Genomic DNA, 16,956 nt, shown 5'->3' with positions numbered 1-16,956 from the left:
AAAACTTTTGACCTCAGAATTTTTACTCATTTAATTGCATTCTTATTTAGTTACATATTTCAGTATTACTTCATTTTTCCTCATTGTCTTACTTGAAGTATATAGATCTTCTTAGAATAGGACATTTAAACAGAATTAAGAAATGATGTCTATAAAATACTAGTTTTTTGTTGATGTTGTAACCGATTGCTACAAACTTTGCAGCTTAATTACAATTTTGTTTGCTCTTTGGTCCACACCTGGTGGTGGTCTAGAGCACTCCAAGTGGTGCCTGGTGGATTGTGAAGTTCTGGGGGGTAAACCTAGCTTCCTGCTTTCCAAGCATACACTGCAGCACATTGAGCCATCTCTCTAGCCCTTTCTTGAAGTCCTTTAAGTTCAAAACCTGACCCAGGTCTTACTGAGCTAAAGCAGGGCTGCATTCTCTAGGAAAGGATTTGTGTGTGTGTGTGTGTGTGTGTGTGTGTGTGTGTGTGTGTGTACAGCTTTATCAAAATTCCTTGGCTTTTGGCATTCTTCCATAGTCTTCTACATCTTGAGAGACAGAAATGCAGTGTCTCTTCGGTCTTGCTTTTTATCATCTTAGTTATTTTTTTTCTGACTTAGTCTTCCCTCTTCCACTTTTGAGGACTTTTGCTATTAAACTGGATTCACCTGGATAACCAAATAACACTCCCCAATCTAAAGTCAACCAAGTAATAGCCTTTATCCCCCCCATTTGGGGGTGGGGGCACACACAGTAACTCAAGGTTTATTTCTGGCTCTGAGATCAGGGTTCACTCTTGACAGGGCTTGGGGGGACCATATTGGATGCTGGGGATCGAACCAGGGTTGACCTGTGTGCAAGGCATGTGTCCTACCTGCTGTACTATTGCTCTAGTCCTAACTCCCCTTTTCTTGTAACCTCACATACCCACAGGACCTATGGATATGTGAATCTGTGGATATGTGCACTTTCGGGGATCATTATTCTACCTGTCATCTAGCATAAATGAAAAAAGAAAGCTACAAAAATATCTCAAAAGTGTTTTTAAAAAAATTTACTTAGATACTGTGATTTATGAATCTCCTTATAATGGATTTTCAGACATATTGTGTTCCCATGTATCCCATTTCCTTATGTCTCTGTCTCTTCACTGCCATATCCCACATTCCTTCTCATCTCCCCCAACTTTAAGTTAAAGTTTTTTGGATTTGGAAAAAAGCAATGGAAATGAAAAATCATTTGGTATAAGATACAACGTACTTTGAGGAATCTTGATATTCAAAAACATGGAGCCAAAAGAGAAGAAAGGTTAAATGTCTTATTCACTTTTTCCCAAATGATGGTCCATATTTTTGATTGCTAGAGTAGGTCGTAATTCAGTTTATGCTCGGTGAATCAATTGCTTGAAGTGAAGTTGTTTGTGTAACTTCCTCAATCTCTCAGAACTCTTCTCTGATTTCTATTGGGCGTTGTTTAACTTTAATTAAGTGTTCATCTGATCTTTGATAGATAAGCGAGAGCTTCAGAATTTCTTTGTACACTATGAACTTTACTTTTATTACAGTCATTTATGAAGCTTAATCATTTGTTAAATGAATAGCATTTATTCAGCCTATTCAGGTTGACTTTTTTGGTTTACAAGGTACCCTTCATCCAACTTTGAGTGATTTAAATATCTCTAAAATAAGCTCTAGAGAATAATTTCCTCCAGATATACAGATGGGAAGTAATAAGAATTCACAGTCAGCTTGGAATAAACAGATGGATCTTACCTTGCTCCTGCCAGTGTGGTCTGGTTCCAGACCTCAGTAACCATTTGCTGTATCCTTTTGCAAGCAAATCACAATTTGGTTCTGGTACATTTATGGTTCATTTAAACATTAAAATCTCATTGCCTCTATTTTCATAGCCTTAAAAATATGAATTTTCTAGATAAAATGTAGACAATATATGTGTTTACCTGTTAATGTTTTTATTTCTTTATTAAACATAGTGTGGGGGGGATGGGAGGGAGGGGGTTGGACCATACCTTTCACTACTCAGTGGCTATTTCTGGCTCTTCTCAGGGGTCATTTCTGGCAGGGCTTGGGAACCATATGCTGTGCTGATCTACTGTATGATCTCTAAATATTGAAATTTTGAATTAATGGGTCATGATATTTTTCCATAATTTTAATATAGTTCTTTTCTATTCAGTGGTATATTTGTGTACAGGTATTTTAAAATTCGAACTTCTTTTTTTTTAAAGTGTCTTTTTTTTATGGTTTTAAATTGAGGTTGAACTGGAGAAAATACTGCTAGTTCCCACAAATGGAAAATATTTTAATGATACAATTTTTGTGTCTATATTACTGAAAAGGCAGCGATAGCACAGCAGGTAGGGCATTTGCCTCGCACGCAGCCAACCCGGGTTTGATTCCTCCATCCCTCTTGGAGAGCCCGGCAAGCTACCGAGAGTATCCCGCCCGCATGGCAGAGCCTGGCAAGCTCCCTGTGGCATATTCGAAATGACAGAAATTGTAACAACAAGTCTCACAACGGGAGACGTTAATGGTGCCCACTCGAGCAAGTCGATGAACAATGGGAGGATAGTGCTATAGTCCTACTATATTACTGAAACATATAAATTAAAATTACTCAAATCTGGCACATTACTGAAGAGATTGTGGATTTCTTTCTTATTTAGTTGGTCTTTATATGTTCATGTGTTCCAGAAGCATTTAAAGCATAACTTAAATGAATACTAACACACCAAGTTTTCAAATAGAACTTCTTTCTTTATAACAAAAAATGAAAGAAATCTGTTGCCTGACAGAACAGCTTACTTGTAAGTAGTCCTTTCTTTCTTTGACATTACATTTGACCATCATCAGGCATTTTATAAGTTCAGTGGGCAGGCTTAGTGTAGATATTTGACTTTGGCAGGCGGGATATGAAATAGCTTAAATAGTTTTGCTGCTGCATATTTATTGCCCAGTGAATGCGCACTTGTTAGAGAACTGCCTTTTTTTTTCTTTTTTCAAATCTGGGATTAAATAGCATAGTATAATGTCTCTTCCCTGTGTTTTACCATCAGGTCTCTAAACACCTTCTCTATAGGGGGAATAATTGGTAATGGCGTGTGCTCACTGACTGATGGACTCAAAGAAGAGAAGGTAAAAAAAAGTTCTTTTTTCCTTTGTTTTTGTTTTTGTTTTTGTTTTGGGGTCACACGGCCATGCTCAGGGGTAACTCCTGGCAGTGCTTGGGGGATCATATGGGATGCCGGGGACTGAACCTTGGTTGGCTGCGTGCGAGGAAAATGCCATATCCGCTGTACTATCCCTCCAGCCTCATTTCTTCATTCTTCCCTGTCTTTCTAGGAAAACACAACTAACACTTCCACATCTGCATAGGTTTTCTTCAGTTTAATTTTGCTGATGACTATTGTGAATGAATTGTGACTTTGGTATTGATTAATGAAAAGAGAAGGATTAAAATAAAGCAGATTAGTGATACGTTGCTAGTCCCTTTCTTAGCTTCTGAGAGGCTTGGGATGTCTTTATTTTCTTTTAAACGTTTGGAACCATTTTTCCTCTTACAAATTTATGGTTTCAGAAATAACCCTATTCGTTGTAATCATTCTCAAAATTCTAGTTAAAAGGAGAGCTACATTTTCAGCTTTCCTTCCATCAAATTATGGTTATGCCTGATTACAATTTAGAGTAATACTATTAAGTCATAGAAGACTTTATTTTTTAAAAAATGTCTGTCCCTCAATAAATTTTTTTGGTATCAACTGGAAAGATAGTATAGGGGTTAGTGTACTTGTCTTGTTGTGACCAATCCCTGTTCAACTCTCAGCACTGCATGGTCCACCCCATCACTGCAGGGTATGTTCCAGAACCTTCCACCCTCCAAAGAATTAAATAGAAAAATGAACATAAAATAATTACCGTAAATGGTGATAAATAAGAAAATGAGAGCCATTTAGGTAGGATATGCCATTACTATGCAGCTGTTTGTTTTGTATTCTTTGAGCCAAAGTCACCAAATGAATAGAATTCTTTGGCTAGAACATAAAGAATTGTACTGGTGACTGTTATCAATTTGATTCTTAAAAAAATTGAAATAGCAATTATAGTGCTTAAATAAAGTGAAATATGGATCATACTTTTGCTATATTTTTCATAAAATGCCTTTTAATTGCCAAGTTAAAAGTCAAAATTTTGATATAAGACGCCAAATTAGGATGTTATAACTTTAATTTCTAAATAAGGAGTTAATTATATTGGGGAATTAGCATCATAAAATTTTATGCTGCTAAATCATAAAACCTCCAAAAACAGCCCACATTTTGCTTGCTTCTTTACCGAAGAGAGGTAAGCAATTTGGAAGCTTATATTATCTTCAAACCTTTTATGTAAGTAGTTTTTGTTCCCCCCTTTTAAACTACTTCTACTTTATAACCAAATCATAAAATGCTGGTTAAGCTATCTGAGCCATATGCTGCTGGTAAAATGTACAGTTCATAGGGGAGTATTAAAAACGAAAGTACAGTTCTCAGTTGTAGAAACAAACTGTTTGTCTTGATGCTTGTAGCTCAAGAGAAGCAGAAGGATCCAAAGAAAGAGGCCTGGTCCACATCTGGCAGGCAGGATCCTGTGCCATAACACCAGAGAGATTGCCAGGCTGGGGAGGAAAGACTATTCTTCAGGCAGCCCTCGGAGTCAAGCATGGAGTTCTTCTGACAGAAGGTATTGAAAAGAATGATTTAACAACACAAATTGCTGAGTAAGTGAGAGCTGTTAGGCTGGATACCAGGGCTGCTGTATGAGCTTTGCTCGTATTCATACTCTTTATTTTTCTTTTTTTTTGGCTTTTTGGGTCACACCCAGCGATACACAGTGGTTACATCTGGTTCTGCACTCAGAAATTACTCCTGGCTGTGCTAGGGGACCATATGGGGTGCTGGGAATTGAACCCGGGTTGGCCGAGTGCAAGGCAAACATCCTATCCTCTGTGCTATCGCTCCAGCCCCTTTATTTTCAAAGTAAAGTAAAGTAAAAGTAAAGGCCCTCCCGTTGTTCATCGATTTGCTCTTGCGGGCCCAGTAGCGTCTCCATTGGAGACTTTGTTGTTACTGTGTCTGGCATATCGAATATCACAGGGAGCTTGCCAGGCTCTGCCGTGCGGGCGAGATACTCTCGGTAGCTTGCCGGGCTCTCCGAGAGGGGCAGAGGAATCGAACTCGGGTCGGCCATGTTGGCTGCGTGCAAGGCAAATGCCCTACCATTGTGCTATCGCTCCCGCCCTTTTATATGTTTTTATTTCCTTTATTGGAAATCAGAATTAGTTCATAAACATAAGATATACAAGACAGAATCACAGTTTTTAAGGCTTTATAAGTAGATGGAATATTAACTTTTGAAAAATGGCCTATTCAGAGTCTCTTGCTGTCTTTTGTTTATTAAATGTGGCAGAATAATACTGTTAATAGTAGGTAATGCTTATTCAGCCATTAAGTGTGCCAGGCATGGCATTAAACAGTATATATGGGTTGACTCATTGAATTTTCACAAGTACCTCATGAAGTAGCTATTCTTATTCTCACTTCACAGAGAGGAGCTTTGGGTCAGGGAGGTTCAGTAATTTTTGTGTTTTGTTTTTGAGTCAAACCCTGCAGTGCTCAGGGGCTACTTCTGATTCAGCACTCGAATCACTCCTGGTGGTACTCTGGGGATCACCCAGTGCCAGGCATTGAACCCTGGCCTCCTGCATCGAAAGCTTGTGCTGCTGCCCTTTGAGCTCCTTTTCCCCTGGAATGTTAAAACAGTTTCTCCAAGAAGACACAGTTGTTAGTGTGTCAGTCAGGATTGGATTAAAACCCCAGTCTGATGACCAGCATGCTTTTTTTTTTTTATTCCAATATGGCCTAATTTTATTTTCTTCACTATCTCTCTCTCTCTTTTTTTTTTTTATTTTTATTAGTGAAACACCATGAGGTACAGTTGTAGACTTACAAATTTTCGTGCTTGGGTTTCAGTTATACAATGATCGAGTACCCATCCCTCCACCAGTGCCAGTTCTCCACCACCAATGATCCCAGTATCCCCCCCATTCCCCCACTCACCCCCCCCATCCTACCCCGCCTCTTTGGCAGGACTTTCCCTTTTGTTCTCTACCTCCTTTTGGGTGCTGTGGTTTGCAAAAGAGGCATTGAGTGACAATCATGTTCTGTGTATAATCTACTTTCACAGCATGCTTTTTAAAGCCACTCGGTTACATTATTGCAGCAGGTTTTCTCCAGTATAATTTGGTGGCTCCTTAGAACATAAAATGAAACTGATTCTGTAACAAAGAAACATGGGCTATAATTTATATAGGAAGTTGCCCTTATTTTTGATGGTAGTTTACTTTTTGTATTGGCAAGTTTGATTTGGGCCTGGACTGTCATAAACTTCACTAATTACAAATTTCTGCTTTGTAAGCATTTGTAAAATGTCAATAATGTTTTGACATTTTCCTTGTAGGAGCAAAGAAACCAAGCTAAAATTTGGCGTTAGTGGTTTTATAGTAAAGTAAGTAAAGGCCCTCCCGTTGATCGTCGATTTGCTCGAGCGGGCCCAGTAACGTCTCCATTGGAGACTTTGTTGTTACTGTGTCTGGCATATCGAATACTCTCGGTAGCTTGCCGGGCTCTCCGAGAGGGGCGGAGGAATCGAACTCGGGTTGACCATGTTGGCCGCGTGTAAGGCGAACGCCCTACCCGCTGTGCTTTTTCTTTTTAAACTAATATTATATAACTTTTTATAATTTTCTATTATAATAATAACTAGTATTGTTATAATATACATGATATTTCATACTACTATTATAATGGGTCAGAATTACTTAAAAAATGTGAATTATATTTTGTACTGCTCTGGGCTTTAAAAATACATAGTCCTCAAACAAGTACTAAGTCTGATTCTATTATTCTTGTTTTTTACTTTGTTTGGGGACCACATGCAGCTCAGGTCAAATGGCAGGGCTCATTTGACCGTTTGTAGTGCTGAGATTAAACATGGGTGGGCTGCATGCAAGGCGAGTGCCCTCTGTACTATCTCTCCAGCACCCCTGTTACTGTTGTATTAATCCTCCAATAAGATGTCCAGTATTTATGAACTTATTTATATGTTTTATTTCATGTTTTTGTAAGGCATTTAATATATATACATATATATATTTCTCTCTTTCCTTGTTATTGTCAATGTTATGATATTGTTGGGTTTTACACATGCCTGACTGTAGTACTCATATATTTTAATTTTATTTATTTATTTATTTTAAATGTAGGAGTACTGCTATTGATTCAGCCATTGATTAAGCTGATTGAATTGAGCATGAACTCCATATTCATTTTTTTAAAAATCAGAATGTTAATTTTATTTTGGGGCTGGAGCGATAGCACAGCGGTAGGGCGTTTGCCTTGCACGCAGCCAACATGGCCGACCCGAGTTCGATTCCTCCGCCCCTCTCGGAGAGCCTGGCAAGCTACCGAGAGTATCTCGCCTGCACGGCAGAGCCTGGCAAGCTCCCCGTGACGTATTCGATATGCCAAACACAGTAACAACAAAGTCTCCAACGGAGACGTTACTGGGCCCGCTCGAGCAAATCAGTGATCAATGGGAGGGCCTTTACTTTTACTTTACTTCTTTTATTATTTTTTTTAATCACCATGAGATACAGTTACAAAGCTTTTCTGTTTGAGTTTCAGTCATACAGTGTTCGATCACCCAACCCTCCACCAGTGCACATTTTCCACCACCAAGAACCTCGATATCCCCCCCCTTCCACCCCTCCCCCTGCCTCTATGGTGGATGATCTCCCCCATACTTTCTTTTGTATTGCTTATTATGAATAGCTCTTGCGGCCACATGCTCCTGGAACTCCAAAATTCCAGATAATTAGAGTCTGGAGAAATCTCTGCAGTGAACTGCTCAGTTCGTAGATTCTTTTGTGTGTCTCTGGACCATGGCCCTTGTTTCCATCTTTTCCAGAGAAATAAATTGGCATATGCCCTGTAGAGCACACTTGCTCGCTCTAGCAGTGCGCTGCTGGTCCTAACTGCATTTTTGATCTCTTTCGAGATTTATGGGTCTCTGAAATAAGGCTAGTAAATGAGCTTGTGGCTGAACTGAAGGTGATTTGTGGGTGTTGCTCCCACATACCTAACTTTTGTCTGTTTAATTTCTTGGTAAACTTGGCCCCAAGTTGTTGTGGTCTGGCCAATGGCACAGTGGCAATTTGAGGGTATCAGGAAGTCTGAAGGCACCATCAGGCTGCTGATGCACTTACCCCGCAGGTACAGGTTGACCTGCTGGTGGAAGCATGCCCCCTCACATATTTTTAGCTGTGTTTGCTGGGATTTCCACATCATATTACAGTGCTCACACATTTGGACACAGTACTTACTGAGCTTTGCACTCTTTTAATTGTGGTGTCTGCACTTGCTTGCCAGGGCTAACAATATCAGTTGAGCACACAGGTTATGGTTACGGTGCTTGTCTGGGATTGATTCTTCATGCATGTACTTGCCAGAGGTTATACTTCCTGGATGTGGCACTTGCACATCTTTCAGTTGTGGTGCTTTGGGAAAGTTGCACCCCTCTTTGTGGCAATAAGAAATAGGTTATCATCTAGTGCTTTTCATTATAATTATAAAGCTACCCAGTACCTTGACTTTTTTTGATGGGGTGGGGACCCACACTTGACACTGCTCAGGGCTTTCTCCTGATTCTGCACTCAGGAATCACTCCTGGTGTTTCTCAGGGAACCATGCTGGAGATCAAACTCAGGTCAGCCTCAGTATTATCTATCCATCCTCTGAATCTAATAATTTTCTGCTCTTGGTTAATTTTTTGTTTCTCTTGTTCAATAGTAGTGCATGGAATAGTGAGGTACTTGCTTTATCTTTTTGTTTATTTTATCTTAAGATGACCATTATTTTGTCTTGAGTACTTGGAATCTGATTCTCCAATAGCCTGTAATGATAGCCATAAGGAGTGGATTGATACTAGAAGTTTGTAGATTAAGGTTCAAGAAAAGATACAATATGCGTCACTAGGAAGAAATCTGCACTTTGCAAAAATTCTCACTATATGTTAAAAGTATGTTAAGAGATTACTTAAAGATAAATGTGAAATCTCAGTAGTTGGCTTTCAAATATCTTAAAAGATTGTATTTTGGGGGGCTGGAGAGATAGTATAGCACGTAGAATGCTTGCCTTGTACACGGCAGACTAAGATTCAATCCCAGGCATACCATATGGTCCCCAAGCCTGCCATTAGTGATCTCTGAGCATAGAGTTAGAAGTCAGCCCTGAGCACTGCCAGGTGTGCTGTCCCTCAAAACAAAAGATCATATATATATTTTTTTAAATCTGCAAGTGAGAACTGCAAGCTTGTAGATTGCCACTAACTACCATTAGTGCTGATTACCACTAATTACCACTAACTCCCCATCTCCCCCTTTGTAACCAACAGATGGTGAGGTCTACAGCTTTGGAACTCTTCCCTGGAGAACTGAACCAGCAGAGATTTGTCCAAGTAGCCCTGTTCTGGAGAATGCCCTGATTGGGCAACGTGTTGTCACGGTGGCAACAGGAAGTTTCCATAGTGGCGCGGTGACGGAGAGTGGCGTGGTGTACATGTGGGGGGAGAACTCTGCAGGCCAGTGTGCAGTAGCCAACCAGCAGTATGTTCCAGAACCCAGTCCTGTCAGCATTTCGGATTCTGAGAGCAGCCCTCTGTTAGCAGTCCGGATCTTGCAGCTGGCGTGTGGCGAGGAACACACTCTGGCATTGTCCCTAAGCCGGGAGATTTGGGCATGGGGTACTGGTTGTCAGTTGGGTCTCATTACTACCACTTTCCCAGTGACAAAACCTCAAAAGGTAGAACATCTTGCTGGGAGAGTCGTGTTACAAGTGGCCTGTGGTGCATTCCACAGTTTAGCCCTGGTACAATGCCTCCCTTCCCAGGATCTGAAACCTGTCCCAGAAAGATGCAACCAGTGCAGCCAGCTCCTCATCACTATGACGGACAAAGAAGACCATGTGATTATATCAGACAGTCATTGTTGTCCATTAGGTGTGACTTTGTCAGAATCCCAGGCCGAACACCAGGCCGGCACTGCTGTCAGTCCTGGCACCAACACCTTCGATGGTGCGGGAGAAGTGTTCGAGACCACTCGAGTTGAAAATGAGCAGCCAGTTGCTCCTGAGGGGAATGTTGAAAAAGTCGAGACCATGTGTCCTGGTGCTGCCATCTCCTCCCAACAAGACATCGTGGGCCAAACTGAAGTTCCTTCTCTCCGAGATACACCCCTAAACCCCATCACTCAGGCAGTAAATGAAAATGTGCAGCAACTGTCCACTCACTCAGTGAAAGAGAACTCAGAGGACCATGAAAAGCCAATGCCATCTCAGGTATTTGCTAAATTTTATAAGGTAATGGGATTTCTGGAGTTCAGCCACCTGAGTTTTCTTTTCTTCTATTTTTGGGGGGTGTGGGGGGTATACTTGGTGGTACTTGCACTAATTCCTGACTCTGTGCACAGGGATCCTGCCTGGCAAGGCTCAGAGTGCCGTACTGGGGGTCCGGAAATTGAACCTGGCTTCATTACTTGCCAGGCAAATGCTTAACCTGCTATGCTATCTCTCCAGACCTGGGTTTTCTTTAGAAATGTCAAAACGCCTAAAGCTTCAAAGCTCTTGTTATTTTTTTTTTTTAAGTTTGAACAAAACTCTCTCTTAGGCAAACCTAGAAAAGGTAAAAAGGTAAAGGTAAAGGTAAAGGCCCTCCCGTTGATCATCGATTTGCTCGAGCGGGCCCAGTAACGTCTCCATTGGAGACTTTGTTGTTACTGTGTCTGGCATATCGAATACTCTCGGTAGCTTGCCGGGCTCTCCGAGAGGGGCGGAGGAATCGAACTCGGGTCGGCCATGTTGGCTACGTGTAAGGCAAACGCCCTACCCACTGTGCTATCACTCCAGCCCTAATATTTATATATTTATATTTATATATTTACTGCTGAAATTCTGGCCTTTGTGTTGCTAAAAGGTGTCATGCAATCTTCAGTTCTAAGTGAAAAAATGGTACTCCCCCCCTCCCCTAGAGCTTTTTTCCCTCATGGTATAGGTACCAAATTTTGGGTGGCCTTTGAATTACTGAATCTCTTTTAGCTGTGTATTCACAAAGATTCCTCTACCCTGCATCTATACCACTCTTTAGATTCTGTTGAAACTCCTTTCCTTCTCTTTGGCCCCAGTGCTAGGGATCAAACCCAGGGCTTTCGATATACAAGACAGGTGCTATGACTCTGAGCCATATCCCTGGCTCTGACTTTCATTCCTTTTTTATAATCAGAGAAGATTGCTCTGTGATGAATCCCTCACTTACTGGCCATAGTGAAAAAAAAATTTCTATAATTGCTTATTACTTGATTTTATTTTTTCAACTCTAGCTCTGTTCATACTAGACTTTTTTTTTTTGCAAAGATGATTTTAATATTTCAACTTAATCTCATTTTGAAAACTCGTGATGGAGAGAAGCTGTTTACCAGTAGCATACAGTAAAGTTTGAGTCTTCTGCTTGAAATAAATTGCTTTAAAAAGGTGCTGAGTCAGGGCTGGAGCAGGTAGGGTACTTGATTTGCCGATGCTGTGTTCAATCCCTGACATTCCATATGGTCCCCCAAGCCCACCAGGAATGATCCCAGAGCATGGAGCCAGGAGTAAGCCCTGAATACTGTAGAGTGTGCCCCCACCCCAAAATAAAAACAAGAAAAAAATTAAGATACTGAGTCTTACAATGTAAGCTTTTCAGTTTTGCTTTTGTTAAAATTCTAAGACACCAAATAAGACATCTGGTTACTATTCTGTGATTTTTTTTATGTTTTTGAAACTATATAGCCCCTCAATTCTTTATTCCTGTTGTTTACTCTTGTTTACTCTGCTAGAATGAGGACATGATTAGAGGATTGTTGTTTACTTTTTTAATTTAATTTTTTTTGGGGGGGTGACCCTGGTGATGCTCAGGGATTACCCTGGCTCTGCACTCCTGGCAGTGCCCAGGGGATAATATGGGATGCCTGGGAGCCGCATGCAAGATAAAAAAAAAAAAATGCCGTACCTGGTACTATCACTCTGGCCCTGCTTACAGGATTTTTAAGAATCAGTTTTATTTCACAATCTACTTAGTGAACCTTGTAGATACTTAATTTCTTTCTTTTTTTTTTCTTTCTTTAAATTAAGAATAAGCTGTTCGGAGCACAGCACTTTAAAAAGAAATTTAACAAAAGCGCGCATAGATAATTTGTAGATTTGTACATGCTTATAAATAAAGTTTGACTTCTAAAAAGCCATTTCTCTAATTTGAAGTTAAAAATTTATATATGTTAAATGATCATCATTGTTACTGCATTTTCTTTTGAGTTGACTTACCGTAAAGGTAAAAGGTAAAAGGTAAAGGCCCTCCCGTTGATCGTCGATTTGCTCGAGCGGGCCCAGTAACGTCTCCATTGGAGACTTTGTTGTTACTGTGTCTGGCATATCAAATACTCTCGGTAGCTTGCCAGGCTCTCCGAGAGGGGCGGAGGAATCGAACTCGGGTCGGCCATGTTGGCCGCTTGTAAGGCGAATGCCCTACCGCTGTGCTTGGAGCGATAGCACAGCGGTAGGGCGTTTGCCTTACACGCAGCCAACATGGCCGACCCGAGTTCGATTCCTCCACCCCTCTCGGAGAGCCCGGCAAGCTACCGAGAGTATCTCGCCCGCACGGCAGAGCCTGGCAAGCTCCCTGTGACGTATTCGATATGCCAAACACAGTAACAACAAAGTCTCCAATGGAGACGTTACTGGGCCCGCTCGAGCAAATCGATGATCAACGGGAGGGCCTGACTTACCGTATTAAACATAATATTTTTATTGTTCACTTTTGCTTTTTTGGTAGTGTGTTTATGCTAAATTAAATTTTATACACAATTTTTTAATTATACAGCTTATTCACTAGAATTTATGTAGGTTCCCACCCACCCCCTGGCCAGATATAATTGAAAAAATATCTCACTTTTGTGAAATAAACTGTAATACTTGCCATTGAAGCTTTATCTCTCTAATGAGTTATGTATTTTTGTTTTGTTTAGGTATTTCATGTTAAATATATTGAAGTAGGGGAACTAGAGTTTAAAGATAATATGTGGCAGTTTCTTTTACCTAATGATAAGAGCACCTAAGATAGTCAACCTTAATTAAATATCATTGTTGCTTTTAAGAGACTTTGATAATACAGAAGGAATATAGCGATGTTGTTCTGAATATGCAATGGAAAAAGTATTATCAAGGAAGTAATAAACTATGTACATATCTTCTGTTTTACATCACATATGATTTTTGATAAATGTTTTAATGAGAGACTCATTTGCAGAGATCATTTATCTAAATTTAGTATGAAATTCAACACGTTAATTCTCAGTACCTGGATACTTACTGTCAGGTTCTAAGCTTAGCAACAAGATTTGTTTGATTTTCCTTTCAGGAAATCAGAAACCATTGTTTAAAAATCTTGAGACCAGGGCAATAGCTCAAAGAACTGGAGCACAAGTTTTGCACACGGGAGGCCTGGGTTTGATTCCTGCGCTGCATGGGCCCCAGAGCACTGCAGGAGCAGCACACCCTCCACCTCCCAGCACCAAGTGAGGAGTAAGCCCCCCCCAAAATTCTTTATTAGTATGATTTTTTAAATTCTGGACAAGTTAAAGCTTGCATTTCTATTCTTTGGGACCTCAGAAGCAAATTTTTTAAACTATGACTTACGGTTTTTAAAAAAAAAAATTGGTTTTTTTGGGTCATATCTTACTGTGCTGAGGGCATACTCCTGGTTTTGTGCTCAGGTATCACTCCTGATGGTTCTTGAGGAACCAAATGTAATACTGGCTGACCCAATACCGGGTCAGCCTTGTACAAGGCATCCATCCCATCCTCTGTACTCTCTCAGGTCCTGATCTATATTGCTAATCCCAATTTTTATACTTATTAGGTACTGGGATAGCTTCCTTTGGGAGGAGGAGCCCTCCTCCATTCAGAAGCCCAGGGGCTGCTCTCTGGCTTTGTGGGCCTGACTATTAGGTTCTTCGGCTGGCAGTGCTTGGGGATGACCAAAGTTACACCCAGCAGTGCTTGGAGTAGACAGTCATGTGGAGTCAGGGATTGAACTCAGAGCCTCACATGCAAGGCACGCTCTCCCCAACTTTGAACTATATCCACTACCTCTGCCATTTCTTTTTAATAAACAATGATGCGTGACAGCATAGAATAAATTTCAACTGATTTTTCTCTTAAAATGTACAGAAAACTTCTTAATTTGACTTCCTTTTTTGTTTTGGGACTACAACTGGTGATGCTCAGATCTTACTCCTGGCTCCGTGCTCAGGAATCACTCTTGTTGGTGCTTGGGATATCATATAGGTGCTATGGATGGAACCCTGGTTGGTTGGTTACATGATCCACAGCCTGCAAGGCAAGCACCCTACCTGCTTTACTATCTGTTTGACGCTAGTTTGACTTTCAAATGGAGCTATGAATCACACTGTAAGCACTGATACCAAATATTGTCGTTATTGTTATTATTTGGGGATATTTTTTCCACACCTGGTGGTACTCAGACACTTCTTCGATCTTGGATCCCAGGAGCCACGCCTGGCAGTGCTTGGAAAGACCATTTGGTGCTAGAAATCAGGCCTGTGCTTCCCACATGCGAAGCATACACTCCACCTGTTCAACTGTCTCTCTGCTCCCTCCAATGTTTAATTATTAACTCACTCCTTTGCTCTTCATGGTGAAGAGAGCAAAGGTAATCTTTTTAATTTTTTTTTAAAGTTCAGTCATCTTTGTTTCATGGTTACGAGTTGTTCACGATTGGGTTTTAGTCATACAGTCTTCCAACACCCGTCCCTTCACCAGTATGCATTTCCCACCACCAATGCTCCCACCACCCCGCCTGCCTCTGTGGCAGTGTCTCTGTCTCTCTCTGTCTCTCTCCCCCTGCCCCCCATGTGGTTTACAATATAGGTACTGAAACTTTATCATGTATATCCAGAGTGATCATTTGCAACTGTTGTTGTCATATTGGTGGTCCCTTCTCTATCCTAACTGCCCTGCGCCCCCACATACTGGTGGCAAACTTCCAACCATGGATCAGTCCTTCTAGCCCCCGTTTCTTCTGTCTGTGGTTTTTAGTCTCATACTGTGTTTTTGAGAGCAAAGGTAATTTTTCAGTTTACTTTGCCCTTGATTCTTGGAAAATAATTTATTCATTAATAGGAGGACTTAAAATTAAGACTTTAATTTGGGTTCTTTTATACCTCTGACCTGTCAGAGGTATAACTTCTTTTTCCACTTTTAATTGCTCTGCCTAAATTTTTACTTACAAAACATTTAGGAAAAACATTTTTAAAATACATTCTTTAATATTTCTTAGCAATTGCTGTAAACTTTCTTAAAAGTGACAAATGATAAAATACATCTTTCAACATTTTACCCATTTTTATCATATGAGGATCTCAAAGGCCACATTTTTCATGCTTTGCTTTCCCTTCCACTCTTCTGTGTTTAATTTTATCAAGACAGCTGGAACTTATTTTTTAAATACTGTGGGAAAACACACTACTCAATCAAAAGGAATTGCTTTTGATAAGGAAATGTATATTTAGTATTCAGTTTTCTTTTCCATATGATGTGTTAAAGGCATTTCATGTTCCAAAGGGAAAAACCTCTAAATTAGAGATGAAGAAATCTCTTGTTGTTTCAGATTCTATTTGCAAGTGGGAATGGGTATTAAACTTTCTTTTTGTTGATTGACTGCTGTATACCTTTGTGTGTGTGCGTGTGTATTTTTTAGCCCCTGGTAGAAGAAGCCGTTCCTAGTCTTCAGAGCCCACCAACCACGAGCACCTCAGCTCTGAACAGCCTTGTGGTCTCTTGTGCATCTGCTGTGGGTGTGAGAGTGGCCGCTACGTATGAAGCCGGGGCCTTGTCTCTTAAGAAAGTGATGAGCTTCTACAGTACAGCCCCTGGTGAACCAGGTGCTCAGGCAGGCAGTAGTTCCATAGGCCCAGAAGGTCTGAAAGAAAGCAGAGAAGAACAGGTGAAACAGGAGTCCATGCAAGGGAAAAAAAGTTCAAGTCTTGTGGACATCAGAGAAGAAGAGTCAGAGGGAGGTTGCCGAAGACTCTCCCTCCCTGGATTGTTGTCACAGGGTAAGGCCAGATTTTGTAAACTTAACTTTTGGCAAAATACAAGATGCTAGGGTGGTTTTTAAAAGAAAGTCACATATTTTGCATTACCAATAACCTTAGAGCCTAACCTACTCATACTTGCATCTGCTTATGAAAACTTATTTTGTTATTCCAGATAGGCGAAACTGTAGGTATGTTCCTTTTTTTTTTATTAGTTGAAACACCATGAGGTACCAGGTGTGTTCCTTTTTAAGAGTGAAGAATTGTTATACTTTGCCTGAAAGCAGAGAGAAAGTGTCATTCAGAGAAAAGTTTCATTTCAGAAACCAACTTAGAAATGATCTTAGGGGCCAGAGAAAGAGAGAGAGTACAGTGTTAAAGGTGAACGTCTTGCAGTCTTGTGACTAACCTCATTTGATCTTAGCACCACATATAGTCTCCACGGCAATACCAAGAGTGGTCCCTAAGTACCAAGCTAGGAGTAAGCCCTGAGCACTAGTTGGTGTGGACCCCAAGAAACAAAAACAAAGATATGAACTCAGAATATTAGGAATATTACACTGTTTTTTTTTTTATTTCTCGATCAGTTCAAGAATTTCAGTCATCTAATCTAATCTTGAAATGTAGCCTGCAAACTGGTACCATTGGGGGATTTGTTGGAAGTACATAATTTTACTCCAAAGTTGAATAAAGATATGAATTAGAATTAGGTGATA

General features: G+C 40.4%; 1 protein-coding gene across 3 annotated transcripts in view; it reads left to right on the top strand.

Annotated features, from left to right (window-relative positions):
- ALS2 (alsin Rho guanine nucleotide exchange factor ALS2) overlaps nt 1-16,956 on the top strand; it is a 79,025-nt gene that overhangs the window by 12,340 nt on the left and 49,729 nt on the right. For 2 of the 3 annotated variants that reach the window (XM_056111633.1, XM_056111632.1), the window contains exons 2-5: nt 3,063-3,141; nt 4,568-4,722; nt 9,493-10,433; nt 15,904-16,261. In XM_056111633.1, coding sequence (XP_055967608.1) covers nt 3,122-3,141; nt 4,568-4,722; nt 9,493-10,433; nt 15,904-16,261 — 1,474 coding nt within the window. In that variant the 5' untranslated portion in view covers nt 3,063-3,121. Of the gene's footprint in view, nt 1-3,062; nt 3,142-4,567; nt 4,723-9,492; nt 10,434-15,903; nt 16,262-16,956 lie in introns of those variants that run through there. The other variant, XM_056111634.1, reaches the window with a different exon arrangement.

The sequence above is a fragment of the Sorex fumeus genome, unplaced genomic scaffold (genome assembly GCF_029834395.1).
Source record: "Sorex fumeus unplaced genomic scaffold, SorFum_2.1 ptg000014l, whole genome shotgun sequence".
NCBI lineage: Eukaryota > Metazoa > Chordata > Mammalia > Eulipotyphla > Soricidae > Sorex > Sorex fumeus.
This window is presented reverse-complemented; position numbering and strand designations above follow the sequence as displayed.